The sequence below is a fragment of the Perca flavescens genome, chromosome 16 (genome assembly GCF_004354835.1).
Source record: "Perca flavescens isolate YP-PL-M2 chromosome 16, PFLA_1.0, whole genome shotgun sequence".
Lineage (NCBI taxonomy): Eukaryota > Metazoa > Chordata > Actinopteri > Perciformes > Percidae > Perca > Perca flavescens.
The window spans coordinates 6,363,188-6,378,369 of NC_041346.1; the positions used below are offsets into that span (position 1 = coordinate 6,363,188).

Consider the following 15,182-nt stretch of genomic DNA (forward strand, 5'->3'; position numbering starts at 1 on the left):
TCCATACAGTTTTTGTATCTGCACAAAAAGACCAAACATAATCCATAAAACAATAAAAAATATATTTTTTTTAATTCCACATAGACATGACAATATTTCGACAGCAAACTGTGTTCGGCAGGTAAAGGTCAGGCTGTGAGCACACGCTGTCTGTGACTTGGGTAACTGACAACAGGTTAGATTAGAGGACTTGTGTAACGCGCAATTATTCAATTCATTATTAAACAGTAAAATATCGACCAAAGGAAAAACATCAACCATGCCTGAATTTGTCTTTTTGGATTTTTGTTCGGTGTTCTAGAAGTGAGTTTTAGTTTCAGCGGCAACACCTGCTGTTGTGGCTGCTCCAAAAAATAGGGCGCGTGTGTGTGTGTGTGTGTGTGTGTGTCTGTGTGTGTTTATGGGGCTATATATATACAGTATGTATATTTTGTGTGTGTGTTAGTGTGAGTGTGTGTGTGTGTGTGTTTGTTTGTGTGTGTGTGTCTGTGTGTTTATATGGGGCTATATATATACAGTATATATATTTTGTGCTTGTGTGTGTGTGTGTTAGTGTGTGTGTGTGTCTGGGTGTGTTTGTGTGAGTGTGTGTGTGTCTGTGTGTGTATATGGGGCTATATATACAGTATGAATATTTTGTGCTTGTGTGTGTGTGTGTGTGTATGTGGTGTGTGTGTCTGAGTGTATATAGGGCTGTATATACAGTATGTATATTTTGTGTTTGTGTGTGTGTGTGTGTGTGTGTGTGTGTGTGTGTGTGTGTGTGTGTGTGTGTGTGTGTGTTTGTCTGTGTGTGTTTATGGGGCTATATATACAGTATGAATATTTTGTGCTTGTGTGTGTGTGTGTGTGTGTCTGTGTGTGTTTATGGGGCTATATATATACAGTATGTATATTTTGTGTGTGTGTTATTGTGAGTGTGTGTGTCTGTGTGTGTGTATATGGGGCTATATATATATACAGTATATATATATTTTGTGCTAGTGTGTGTGTGTGTGTGTTAGTGTGTGTGTGTTTGTGTGTGTCTGGGTGTGTGTGTGTTTGTGTGAGTGTGTGTGTGTGTGTGTGTGTGTCTTTGTGTGTATATGGGGCCATATATACAGTATGAATATTTTGTGCTTGTGTGAGTGTGTGTGTGTGTGTCTGTGAGTGTATATGGGGCTGTATATACAGTATGTATATTTTGTGTTTGTGTGAGTGTCTGTGTGTGTGTGTGTGTTTGTTTGTGTGTGTGTCTGTGTGTGTGTATATGGGGCTATATATACAGTATGAATATTTTGTGCTTGTGTGAGTGTGTGTGTGTGTGTGTGTGTGTGTGTGTGTGTGTGTGTGTGTTTGTCTGTGTGTGTTTATGGGGCTATATATACAGTATGAATATTTTGTGCTTGTGTGAGTGTCTGTGTGTGTGTGTGTGTCTGTGTGTCTATATATACAGTATGTATAGTTTGTGTGTGTGTGCATCAATAACAGATGTGTAGATTGATATATATATATATATATATATATATATATATATATATATATATATATATATATACATGCATTGCTCAACGGGGTATCAGAGGAGACAGAACTCCTGCCGACGTTACACACCACGCTAAAGTCCTGTATCTGCAACAAAGAGACGAGGGCTGATCAGTGCTCTGAAAGGGATGGCTATGATAAAGTGATTTTTGTCAGTGTTTAAGTGGGCAGGCCTCTTACATATCCAAATGTTCCATCCTGTCAGGGCTAACGACATCGGCCTCTGTTATTCTATTATTCTGTTATGTATTACATGCTATCTTTTCTTCCTGTCGGTCTGCTCAGGCAGCTGGATCCATTTTACATTCTTGTTATGTACTTCATTATTGGAGGGAATTAAGGGAACTTTTTTTTTTTAAAGTGAATTGAGTTAATTAGTGAATCAGTGAATGCATGAGTAAATGAAAAGAAGAGAGAATGAATGACAGTTAATAGTTGTTCATGCTGCTGATTTCATGTTGCCCTGTTCTCCATTAACAGGCCTAAAACAGAATGTGGTATAGAAAGAACAATCTGGGAATTAACGCTGGGTCATACCACACCGTTTGTTTGTAGTCTATTGTTACCATGACTTACTAAATACCGTTTTAATATTTGAAAATAATGAGTATAATTGCTAAATAATTTATTGAAAAGCAAAGAAGGAATTAAGGAATTTGATCGGCCTAAAAGAGAAAAAAACTAAAACCCCAAATGTTTTCATGATTTCAGTCGTAGCTAAATCCCTTTAAAACTCTGTAGCTTCTGCTACATATAAATTGCTGCATTTTTCTTCACAAACTAACCTTTTGATAATATGTACTATTTTTTATTTTATTTTATTAAAGTTGCTTTTTGAAGAGTTTTAGGCTTGAGTACTTATAGAATCATTCATATTTATGGGAACATTTTGATTTTAATCTTAAATGTACAATGGTTGACATGTTTGGATTTGTTGCAGGTTAGGATATTTTGCAGTGTTTAATCTACATAGATCTTTGTGAGTGTGTGTGTGTGTGTGTGTGTGTGTGTGTGTGCGTGCGTGCACCGTCCTGAATTTGTATTTGTTAAATAAATGTGTTTTCATATGTATGGATATATTCCGGTACCATGTAAATGCACATTTGCGTGTGTGTGTGTGTGTGTGTTTGTGTGTGTGCGTGTGCATGTGCAAGTGTGTGTGTGTGTGTGTGTGTGTGTGTGTGTGTGTGTGTGTGTGGGAGTCTTTGTATATGTGCCAAACCGGTCCAGCTGGCATCAGTCTTAGCTGAAGCCGAGGCCGCTGTATCGGTCACACACTAAACACACACACACACACACACACACACACACACACACAAAGACACACACACATAGTCGACCACATTCCCCATTCTGTACGCCTGTAATTATCAACCTCTTCTGCATCGACTACCGTGTTGGCGTGTATTCAGCGCTGGTCTATACACGCCTGATTCAAACCCTTCACCACGTACACGCTTCATTTTCCTGCACACACGCTCGCCACAAAACCCTCCATTTCATCTCGTACGGCTGCACCGAGCGCCGAATGTAATTACACACTAAACCGTGGTTTGATATTTAGACTGGCTGAAGATAGAAGGTTTTATCTCCCCCACAAAAAAAAAAAGAAGCTCTGTGTGGTAAAAATAGTCTCCAAGTGGTCCCGCAGCTCGGAGGCGAGGAAAGCCTGTTCAGAAGCTGGAGAGGAAATTAGCTTTGTTGTCTACGCGCCACGCCGGTCGCTGCATTTTCGAAATTCATCAGACCCCCTTTTTTTTTCACAGCCGTACACGCTCGGCTTGTGTATTCAAATAATCGGTCGGTTACCTGGCAAAAGAGACTTTACCTTCCTGTCGTGTGCCGATCAGTCCTTGGATTGCATTTTAAGAGCTTTGATTTCTGACAATTAAGCCTTTTTTTAGGACCATTTTTTTTTCAACATTCGTGCGGTTTCTTTTTTTTCCGTTTTTTTTTTTTTTTTCTTTACCACCGGCTTCACCACTAACACCAACTTATTAGTGTTGCACTTATTTTTTGGAATTCATGACCAGTAAACCTCATTTATATGAAATTATACCTATTTATTTGAGTGCTGAAAGCTGAAATTATGAATTATTTGGACTAATAGTTCAAATCAGAGTAACATATCTTGGGAGAATCTCAGAAATATATATGTATATGTCCAAATAATTTCAATTTTTTTTCCCCCCAAATGCAATAACATTGAATAAAACACCCCAAATTAAATTAAAGTAGTTAAGTGATCATTAATTATACTCAAAGAGTGTTTCTATGGAAGCATTTGTGTAATTCTTGTGCAATTTGGTTGAAAGAAACCCAAAATTCTGATAGAGAAATGGGTCAAATTTGAACCGAGGACAACAGGAAGGTTAAATATGTTGGACCAAAGATGTTCTATAAAGACAGTTGGGTCTAGGTGAGGATGTCGGCGCTCTTTTTTTTCTCATGTCCAATAAATGTGTATCAGATGTGGGTTAAGGCTTAACACACCTGCACATGATCAAGGGGAGAGGACAGCCTGAAACAAAATAGCTTACATATGTACGTCAAATCAAAGGGAAACCGAACTAACAGAAAACACTTCACACATCTTTTCTTTTTCTACCACAAAATCAACACTAAGAACTAATAGAGGAAATTAGAAATAAAAGCTGCAATGTCTAGTTGTAGTACTTGTTGGCAGGCGAGGTTTTTAATAATGCAATGGTTGTTAGGGCATTGGTAAGTGGTGGCTTGGCTTATTTTCTGCTCAAAAGTATCCGTGGTATGCACCGTTTGGAGGGGTTTGGGCAGAGAGTTTAACTGCCTGTGCACCAGCTCCTGATACGTTCCATATGGAGGGGACTCTGGGAAATGATGTGAAATTCACCACACATGCTGTAAGTTGCGCAAACAACAACCCGAAAGTAATATTGCACAACCTCTGCAGTTGCAGGATGCGTATATAGGGGAAAACTACTGCTGACACTCCAAGAAGAAGAATTTCATTTCCACTGCTAAGTGGTTGTAATGTAGCCACACAGATTCTGAAGCAAGCAAGTAGGTTGCTGGGGTAACACCAGGGGGTTGAGGGATATGGCGATATATACACCGTGAGACAACAGCTGTGTTTCCATTCGGGTCATTTTACGCTCATTTTGAAGTATTGCATTAGAAAACCTGGATGGAAGCCGCAAAATGTGATAAAACATCCTCTAAATAATATATCTGTCTTTAGGAATATAGGATTATTGAATATTTTTAAGATTTTCTTTTTGGGCATTTTAGGCCTTTATTCATATAGGACAGCTGAAGACATGAAAGGGGAAAGAGAGAATGACATGCAGCGAAGGGCCGCAGGGTGGAGTCAAACCTGCGTCCGCTGCGTCGAGGAGTACACCTCTATGTATGGGCGCCTGCTCTACCAGGCGTGCTGCCCAGGCGCCCAGAATATTGGATTTTTATCTGATTATTATATCAATATAATGCATCATATCTCAGGGATTTCATTTGCTGATTTACCCAGAAAACATAAGTTTGTGTTGCTTTATTTTATCCCTAAAACAGCTTGATTATTATATGCTGCACTAAATTACTGGCTGTTATTTTATTTCAGTGTCCAAATTGGGGAATGGGAAATGTACGTAGGCTACATCACTGTCAGGCGAAGAACCTCGTGTGTCCACCATCGTGGTTTTTCAGGAAACGAAGAAAGGCTAAGATTTGCTCGAGTCGGACAAAATTGCCTCGTCACTGTTTGATAGCGTTGATTCATGGACAAAATTAAGATGTTGGAAATATGGCAATACAAGGTTTCTGCCCGACAACGACGATATGAATTTCCCACAAAAAAAATAAAAATTCAATAATGCATCCCGTTTGACAGACGGGGGAAATGACAGCGTCAGTGATGATGCATAATGTTATAATAAGTAAAGGAAGTGGTTCTTCAGTGGTTTAGCAAGTACACTAATGAGTCTCCATGGACCGACAAGGGAGAAAGGGAGAGAGAGCAGTACGGTACCATACATGGCAAAGCTTCAGAAGGGTTGATGTAATATACTAGTACAGACACGACAGGGATGTTCTGCCGAAAAAAATACATTACAAACAGATCAATGCAACATCAACAGTGATCTGAGACAGATTCCATATTTTTCTTGGTTTCTAGATGTTACTAAATGCCATCGGAAAACCGTATACCTTGTCTGGTATTGTGATTTGTTTTGTCCGTACATGCAAAGAAACTAAATCTACAACTGAAAGAACACGGAGGTTGAAATTGTTGTTTGTGGTTTCAAAGCTGGATCTTGTAGAATAAAGAGTTTTCTATACGTCGCAGGCCGAGCAGATGTCTGTTTTGTTGTGCTGTGAGAGCCTACCACACACACACACACACACACACACACACACACACACACACACACACACACACAACCACACACACGCACACACACACACACACTGAAGACTGATCATGAAAATTGGCTTTGGCTGTTTTTTGATGAAACTCTTTTACTGTGTTTAGAATGATCCCATAAATGAATGAAAGAAAGATTGAAATATACTTTCAATATAAATAAATCCATCGACATTCATATCGATTAATTTATTGGGAGCGACAGTGTCCGTGTTCCGGCTGTTCTTATGATCCATTCGTACATATACAGTGCTGCTCATACGTTTATGAACCCATGCTTAAGGTGACTAAAAAGAGGAATAAAAAAAAATCATGTGTTGGAAATTGATCTTAATGCCATAATTAAAAAAATGAGGAGAAAATCAACCTTTAAGGACACCAATTTTCTTTGTGAATGAGTAATGTATCATAAATAAATAAATGTTCTTCCTTAAAATATAGGGGACATAAGTAAGTTTTAAAAAATTAAATTAAATTCCCAGAGCCATACAGATTTTTTAATTTTAAAGGCCATGGATCCAGGATTCTATGCATCCTGATAAAGTTCCCTTGGGCTTTGGAATTAAAATTCCCCCCCCCCACATCATCACACCCTTCACCATACCTAGAGATTGGCATGGGCTACTTTCCATAAGATCATCTCTCAATGCAAATCAAACCAGCTATTAGGCTATTAGGCTATCTGCCTACCTCTATGGGAATTTAACATAGGGGTGTACTTACTTATGCCTCCTGTATTTTAAGGAAGAACATTTATTTATTTACGATACATCATTCATTCACAAGAGGTTAGAGGTTGGACCTTTTCCTATTTTTTTAATTAAGGTAAGTATTAAGATCAATTTCTAAAAAAAGCTTTATTTATTCCTCTTTTTAGTCAACTTTAGCATGGGTTCATAAACGTATGGGCACCACTGTTGATTTTAAATGAATGAATGATTACTCATGCTGCTGATTGTTATGAAGCCACATTATTTATATATAGTAGGTTAACTCATTTAAGCGATGAACATGATGGAATGACTGAATGATGATTGTTGCGGTTTGCATCATCTTGTCTAGTTTGTCGCCCCCTCTGTATGAATGAGTGAATGAAACCTGTCTATATATTTTTGGTCTGCTAACCCTAACTTTGTTTGGAATTCCATTGGCTTGAAGATGAAGCAGTATATGAGTTTTTCAGAAAAAGTTAAGGGTCTGTCCTTGTTGAGGTGATTCCCTCTGCTAACTGCTCCCTCTCTTTTCTTGTCGTCCTCCTGCAGGTAAAACAGAGAGGAGTTCGTACTCGTACAGCAGAGGGTCCAACCCACACTGCCACCAGGTCAGTCCCTCTCTAAATGTCTTCTTTTATAAACACAGAGTGTGTCGCTCAGCTTTTGTGCTTTTTTTGTGTGAAAGCAGTGATATACATACAGAGGAGAGCAAACCCTGCTTGGATTTGATCTGAGGTCAGTGGTAGAGGATGTTCAGTGTCAGTGACGAGGGGCAGCGTTGTAGTATTCAAGATCGGTCTTGATCTTAAGACCGTTCTCAAGACCATTTTTCGTCCTGGTATCAACCTCATGTGTAATCATTCTCAGATAAATTGGGCAGGGTTATCACTAAATGACCTGTGTATTGTCTGATTTACAGTATGTGTTAACATCATTACTGTGATTGGATGTAAAACTTCCTGCTTCAAATGCAACCAATAACTTTGATTCTTTTCTAATTTGAAATGTGTTACTGTTAACGAACTCTCCGCCCCCTTAACACGCACTCCCAAGCAAGTAAATCTCTGAGACAGAAGAAGAAGTTGTGGCTGTCTGGCACTGGTCTGGTCATGGTCTTGACTCTGCCTCGCTCTGCCTTGGTCTTGGTCTTGTCTCAGTCTCAACCCCTCAAAGTCTCGGTCTTGTCTCGGTCTCGATACACTCTGGTCTGGGTGATGACTTGGTCTCGGTTTAGGTGGTCTTGACTACAACACTGACGAGGGCTTCAAAGCCCTCACACTGTTGTGTGGATCTGGACGGCAGTGACTCTGTGTCAGATACAGACACAAAAGGCATTTTTTTTGTGTATGTATGGGAAGCCGCCACCAGGCATGGTAGCAGTTCTGTAAGATGACGTGACATTAGAAGAAGTCCTACCAACGATAGCGGCGGTAGGACATTTTACCTAGGAGCCCGGGATTCTTGTCTCATGTTTCTTTTAACCTTAAATGTTTTAACCCCATCCACAATATTTTCTTAATCCTAAGTGGTTTTTACCCTGCACAGTGAAATATCACGCAAAGGGTCCCGACCAAGCACGTTGAAAAATTGATTCAACAAACTGATTGAGGTAGACCAGCAACTACCAACCTACCTGACGCTGTTCTATGTATTCTGTTACTTCCCAAGCCTGCTTAGGAATATAACTTTAATATTCCTCCAACAGTAGAAAAATGTCTGGCTGAGCTGGGTTGGTGAATTGCATTTGCAGGCTGAAAAACCAACACAATTTTCAAATTTCATCCATTTCATTTGTCATTTTATCTTTTATTAATATAGAAATTGATTTATGCAGCTTTAAAGGTCCCATATTGTAAAAGTTGAGATTGTGTCTTTTTTATATATATAAATATATATATATATATATATATATATATATATATATATATATATATATATATATATATATATATATATATATATATAGGGCTGTCAATCGATTAAAAAATTTAATCAAATTAATTACATACTCTGTGATTAATTAATCGAAATTAATCACATACATAATTAACGTTGCCTGAACTTGAACTTTTTAAGAAAGTAAAAAAAGAAAAGAAAAAAGAAGGGTACTAAACAACAGTCGGTGACATTAAAGAAGGGCTTGTTTATTGCTTTAAGGCCATATGGTCAAAATTAAATGATTTGATAATAATCTATAACAATAACTTATTTCACTAGTAAATTGCTGTTGAACGACAAAAACAACCACCAGATGGGAAAAGGACATTTACAATAACTTCAAATGCACCACGAGGCTGTAGTTTACCAGTTTCATTGAACGCACCGTCTGTGTTGTTTTTCCGATGGCAGATTGTTAGCCTAGAAATCTAGATGCACACTAGTGGCAGCTGGCTTGTCAGGCTAGCAGATTGTTACATACCGGTGTTGAATCCTCTACAGTAAAACACAGTCAAACTTTACACCGGTTAGCGTTAGCTGTCAGCATTTTAACAGTGTTTAATCCAGCTACTAGCTAGCGGTAGGCTAACGTTAGCTGCTGGCGAGTATAGTGTTAACTAGCGTCACGTGGAGCGGTGTTTGTGTTGCCTGTATCGTCCGTTTCAGAGCATCAGAGAGAAGAGCAGACATATCAGGGGCACCAGATTTCGGTAGCCACGGTTGGCAGGAAGAAGTAACAAGTAGCTAAATGTTCCAATCAATGATCCAGGCAGCACATTCTCGTCTCCCTCCTTCATTTTACAGTCGAATGGTGGCTAGAACGCCTCCGGGTCAAACGTCAATATGGAATGGATTAATCAGCGTTATTTTTTTTAACGTGTTATTTTTTTCTCAGATTAATTAATCAAAATGAACGCATTATTTTGACAGCCCTAATATATTTTCATATATATATTTTTTTATATATATGCAGAGAAGTAGAGATGTACACAGCCCATATTCAGAAACGGTGCCTTTAAACGAGCCGTCAGGACTTCCGTACGGTTGTGTTGTCACAACTATACTATATATAGGTAGAAAGTGATAAAAGTTAGAAATTGCAATGATGGTGCAGAGAGGCCAAACGCAGATGCTTAAGACCTTGAAACGCTGACCAATCAGTGCAGACTGTTTTTTTGGGAGGGGAGGGTGTCTTAAAAAGACAGGCGCTAAAATGGAGCGTTTTTGTCAGATACAGGTATATTCAGACAGACAGTATGAGAAAAATAACTTTTTTTTTTTTTTAACATTAAAGCATGTAAACATGTTCTAGCAGAAAACCAAAGTACACATATGAACATGAAAATGAGTATAACCCAGTATGTCCCCTTTAAAGTAGTCTTTAGTTGCCTGCAACTTTTCTGGTGTTTTTAAATCATGCAGTGAGCTGATTTGGTTGAGTTATTATCTATCTTCTTATGTGTCAATCATCCACACGACTATCAAAACCAACAACTCTTACATGCTTTTCATATTTTTATTTTTCAGACAAATTCTAAACTTACATAAATATTCTAACAACCACATATTCCCAACTTCATAAAACAAATAATTATTCATTTTAATTTAACAACTTCAACAAGACAAATTTCTGTTTAAAGGGATATGTATCGTCGGTTATGGCGCCAGGTGTTCTGAGGACTTTGGTAATAGTCGGGTTTTGAATTTGCACTGCAATCCTCCCGCTCAATTCTCATGGACCATATGCATCCACGAGATGATAATTAAGAGAACATACAGTACAGATGCTGGTGTTTGATTCTGCCGGTGGAATATTAAACAGACAGAGGCTTGATGTGCTCGCTGTAATTTGATGACCTCCTTCTGGTTTTTGAAATTGAAAAATCATGTACGAGTGCAGGCTGTTGGACAAGTTAGCCTGATGTTATGGATTTATTTCTCTTTTAGTCTTGTACATCGATGGATTAAAGCTTATCAAAGAAGTGCATTTCCGTGCTTATGAATATCAAAGTTGTGGTAAAGGATGTTGCAAATCATGAGGAATATATGAAGGCTGTTGCATTTACATGTTTGGGTTTCGGATCAGGTCACACATCATTAATGTTGTGAAATGGTCGCAGTTTTGTTACGTTTAGGCACAAAAACTACTCGGTGAGGTTTGGATACCAAAATCTCTTAGTTTGGTCCGTTTTAAACGAACCCTGGAGTGGTTGGTCAGATAGTCCGGTTCGTTTGGGCTGGCGTGAAAGCTCATCCGAACCCTGGTGCGGCTCAAACTAATTCTGGTCCTCTTGAAAAACGTGGGTCTCGGTTCGCTTCCAAGTGAACCAGGGTTCGGATCACTTTAGGTGAGAACGTGGTCGACCCAAATACATGAGGTGAACCAAATACAGAGCATTTAATAGCCTGCAATTTAGGAAAAGACAGATTCTCGTCTCTGCACGATTATCGGTTTGTAAAGCGTTGTTTTTGCCTGAAAATTAATTAAAAAGTGCGCTACTTTGGCTCGGCTCCAGCTCTGTGTCTGTCCCTCTGCTTCGGTTCCACTCACCACTGAGTCTGACTTAATGTCCCACCAACAACACTATCTGACTCTCTGTAATTGCTTAAAGCATTTAAAGAACGTTTCGTGTTGGAGTTTGTAACATTCCAAAATCTTAATTTTGACTTAAAGATTTTCATTTTCACTGTAAATGCATATCGGTTCCAAATATTGGTTATCTTTTATATTAACTACTAATAGTCGCAATGGGTATCGGCTTTGAAAAACCACTATCGGTCCTTCCCTCCTGCAATATTAACCTTGTACGGAATTATTTTTGAGACCAGGACGTGTCGGCAAGTTTCAGATATTCTGTCCCATAAAAAAGCGACCGTTTGGGGCGTTTTACAAAGTGCAGTGTGAAAGCAAACCGAACCAAATGAAAAATGCAACAGTACTGCAACTTCACCCCCGAATCACACAAAGTCCACGAACTTTAGGTCTGAAAACGCCCTAAGTTAGGTAGGGTTAAGGTTGGGTTAGGGTTAGTTTAGAAAAAGATTGTGGTTAGTGTAATATCAGCTGCTATGTAGCTTAAATTCTGGCTATGCATGACTCAGAACATGACGTAGTTTCGTTTGTGCCGTTAAGTTAAGAAAAAACACGATGCGGTCCCCTGGGTGAACGTTCTTGCACTTCTTACACTAGGGAACACTCTTATATAGATGCCTTCATGTGTTACCAAAACTTAACCCTTGTGTTGACTTTGGGTCACATTGACCCGTTTTCAATTTCTGTTTTATATCAGAAAATACGGGACGTAGAAAAAAGCGCTGAAAATGCGTCGAAGAAAAATGTAACACTTTCAAACGTTGAAAAAAAAAAAAAAAACGTCAAAAATGTCGAGAAAAATAAGTGTTTTTCAAGGTTGACGGGACAACACAAAACTTAAATTAGTCTTGATTGCTGCTCGAACAAGCACACAGTCGCCCTCACAGAGGACAGCTCCACCGCAGGAGTTAAGGGTCTGTCTTTTAATGCTAGAAGCTTAAGTTTGTTGACAAAATGTGGATATCATTTTAAACTGGATCCACTAGATTTTATGTTTAAATACAATCTACCTTTTTCTTTTACTTGTTTGAACACAACACTTGTCTTGGGATACAGAGGTTGTCAGTGGTTTGCCAGCAAGGGCAACCAAACCAAACAAAGTGATTGACTGTTGTCACGGGCAACAGGGCAATCATGACTGTTGAGGAAAGGGAAGCAAAAATCCCAGTGTGGCATTTCAAGGACTCTTAGTAGTTTTCAGATGCCTTTTGGTTTTTATCATTTCCTGTTACGAGGACAGGACTTTGCCCTGACAGCCTTGGGAACAAACAAACAAACACACACACACAGAGAACATTTCTTGTCATATTTAAATTTGTAAATTAAAGCCACTCCCTAATATATTCAACCTTCCATTCATTCACTTTTATTTTTGCATTCACTCATACGTTATTTCTTACCGCAGTTTATCCATGTATTTATTTGTTCATTTGTGGAGTTTTTTTAACTAATCCAGTCACTATTTTCATTTACTTCAAATTAATAAGAATAATCAAATGGTATGTTACAGGTTTTTTTTATTCGCTATGGTACTATTATCAATAGTATGGTGCAGTGTTTCAAAACTCTTAAGTACAAGGCTACAATCACACCGCAAGTCTTAATGCTTAATTCAGATTTTTTTGTATGGCTGTTCACATTACCTTTTTAACATGTGGCCTATATCAGATTCCAGTGTGGACAATAACAATCACATCAGACGCAGCACGCTGTTGCACTAAAGTTAGGGGGGGTTATGGAGGAAGTAAGCATTTTTGCTTTTATTTCAAAATGTTTGTGTAATGGCAGCCGTAACATTAATGAGCAGGTGCTCAGGAGGAGAAGAATGAAGAGAAAGAGACTCAAGTTGGCTATTTTGGCCTTAAGCGGGGTTATGGCTGCAAATTCACTACAGAGGTCTGTGTGGATGCAGAGACAAAGCCGAGAGTGGTGGGACTGCGTTGTGAATAGCTTCTTTGTAGGCCTAGTCATTTTTTTAAATGATACTGTCTGTGTCTAGGGCTAACTTCGGCCGGCGCGTAATTGTGACAAATGTCGATGTAGATTCACGTAAAAGTCGCATCAAATCCCCTTGGTTGTTCACACTGGGTCTGGGTCACTGGGTCTGATTCAGGATCACATATGGAAGTGGTCTAAATCTGATTTGCAAAAATCAGATCTGGGCAAGATTTGAGTGTTCACGCTACTCCTGAAGAAGTCTGAAGTCTGTCACACAAAACCAAATCAGATTTGGGCCACTTTTGCCTGCAGTCTGAACGTAGTCCAAGACTTCCAACCGGTCATACTAAACTGTTGCATTCAAAGCAACTGATTCTCCTTTCATTTGGCTTGTAAACATCTTTCACTACAAGACCAATGTTTCAACCACTGAGTTACTGGTGAAATGCAATAAGTACATTTGTTAAGTCACCTAAACATAACACATTTTTCAAAATGACCCTTTGAAGTGCTAAAGATGATCGGTTTGCTTCACTGTTTTCACGTTACAGTATAGGGAAAAATGTAATTGTACATTAGCCATAAAATTCAACAACAAACTAGTTCCATAGTTCCTATCCCATAATCAGAAGTGTGATCAATGAAGACATCTTTCCCGCTAATCGATGCAAGAAACACACTTTTATTGCAACATTACTGTAAGGTCTTGTCTAATCAAATACTGTAAAAGTGTTCTGTAGTACACACTACATGACTCTGCATCAATTCGGTCTTCTGGATTTGGCCGTAAGTACTCGTCCACATCACACAATGTATTTTTCGTCGTCACAAGCCTCATCCAATCCCATCCCAATCTGTTGTATTGTACACACTGTAATCATTGCAGTGGTCCTTTGTGGCCCTGCTGGTTTGAGCACTACTGTAAGTTTACCAACACTAAGGTTGAGGGTTCAAATCCCACCGTGGTCACATACACATCTCACACCTTAGGGTGGTGATTTGGAAGTTTTGCTTCGGACTATATCAGGCAAAATAAACATCTATACATGCAGTAGGCTACATTAGTCAAATGGCAGTTATCAACAATGAGCATAGTGTTAGTAAAAAGTATTTTAATAATAGAGAAGATATTCCTGTCCACTTTTGACTGTGGCCGTAGTGTATTTCAATGTGAGACTCGTCTTTCTTTATGTTTTTTTGCACACAGTCAATGTCAGATGTACTTAGAGTTGTGAAAAGAGGTACTTTTTGATGATCTGTTTGTTTGTACTACTAAGGTAGTGAAATTTTACCACGAACTTGTGAGAATAGTACCATAGCTTCAGAAAAAAACTGTAAATGATTTATTAAAAAATGTTCACTCACTCCCTCACTCTCCCTCCCTCCCTCCCTTCCTCACTCCCTCTCTCCCTCCCTCCCTCCATCCCTTTCCTTCACTTTAAGTATATTTTCCTGGTGATACTTACATACTTTTACTCAATAAACATTTTCAATGCAGGACTTTTACTTGTAACAGAGTGTTTTTACAGTGTGGTATTATTACTTTTACTTAGGTAAAGGATCTCAATACTTCTTCCACCACTGATTAATATGCTAATTTTCTTTAGGTGGCTTGTTAATTTATTCATTTATTGTGTTGTGTTAAATTGCTCACTCACTCAATCAGTCTTTTTTATGCATTCATTCTCTCATTACATGATTTATTCATACATCCATTCATCCTTCCTTTCAAGCATTAATTCATCCATATTAGGTGTTATATTCATTTATTCCTTTCTAATTTTAGCGCTCAATCCATTCCTCTAACTGAACACTCACGTATTCATACTTTTAATTCATTCATTCACTGAAATGTGTTCTTTCATCAGTCCAGTTGTTGCCATCAACCATTCGTCGCCGGGATGACTCACTAACAAATCCATCCATCCATCCGATCACTCCTTAATTCACTGTTCAACCATTTACTGTATTCATTTGTTCACATCAGTCTGTGTTTTGGTGTGATCCTTTCCCTTATCCATCCATCCATCCATCCATCCATCCATCCATCCATCCATCCATCCATCCATCCATC

General features: G+C 38.6%; 1 protein-coding gene across 4 annotated transcripts in view; it reads left to right on the forward strand.

Annotated features, from left to right (window-relative positions):
• tcf4 (transcription factor 4) overlaps window positions 1–15,182 on the forward strand; it is a 302,082-nt gene that overhangs the window by 125,517 nt on the left and 161,383 nt on the right. For all 4 annotated transcript variants that reach the window (XM_028601084.1, XM_028601086.1, XM_028601085.1 and 1 more), the window contains one exon: window positions 7,189–7,247. In XM_028601084.1, the coding sequence (XP_028456885.1) occupies window positions 7,189–7,247 (59 nt within the window). The remainder of the gene's footprint in view (window positions 1–7,188; window positions 7,248–15,182) is intronic.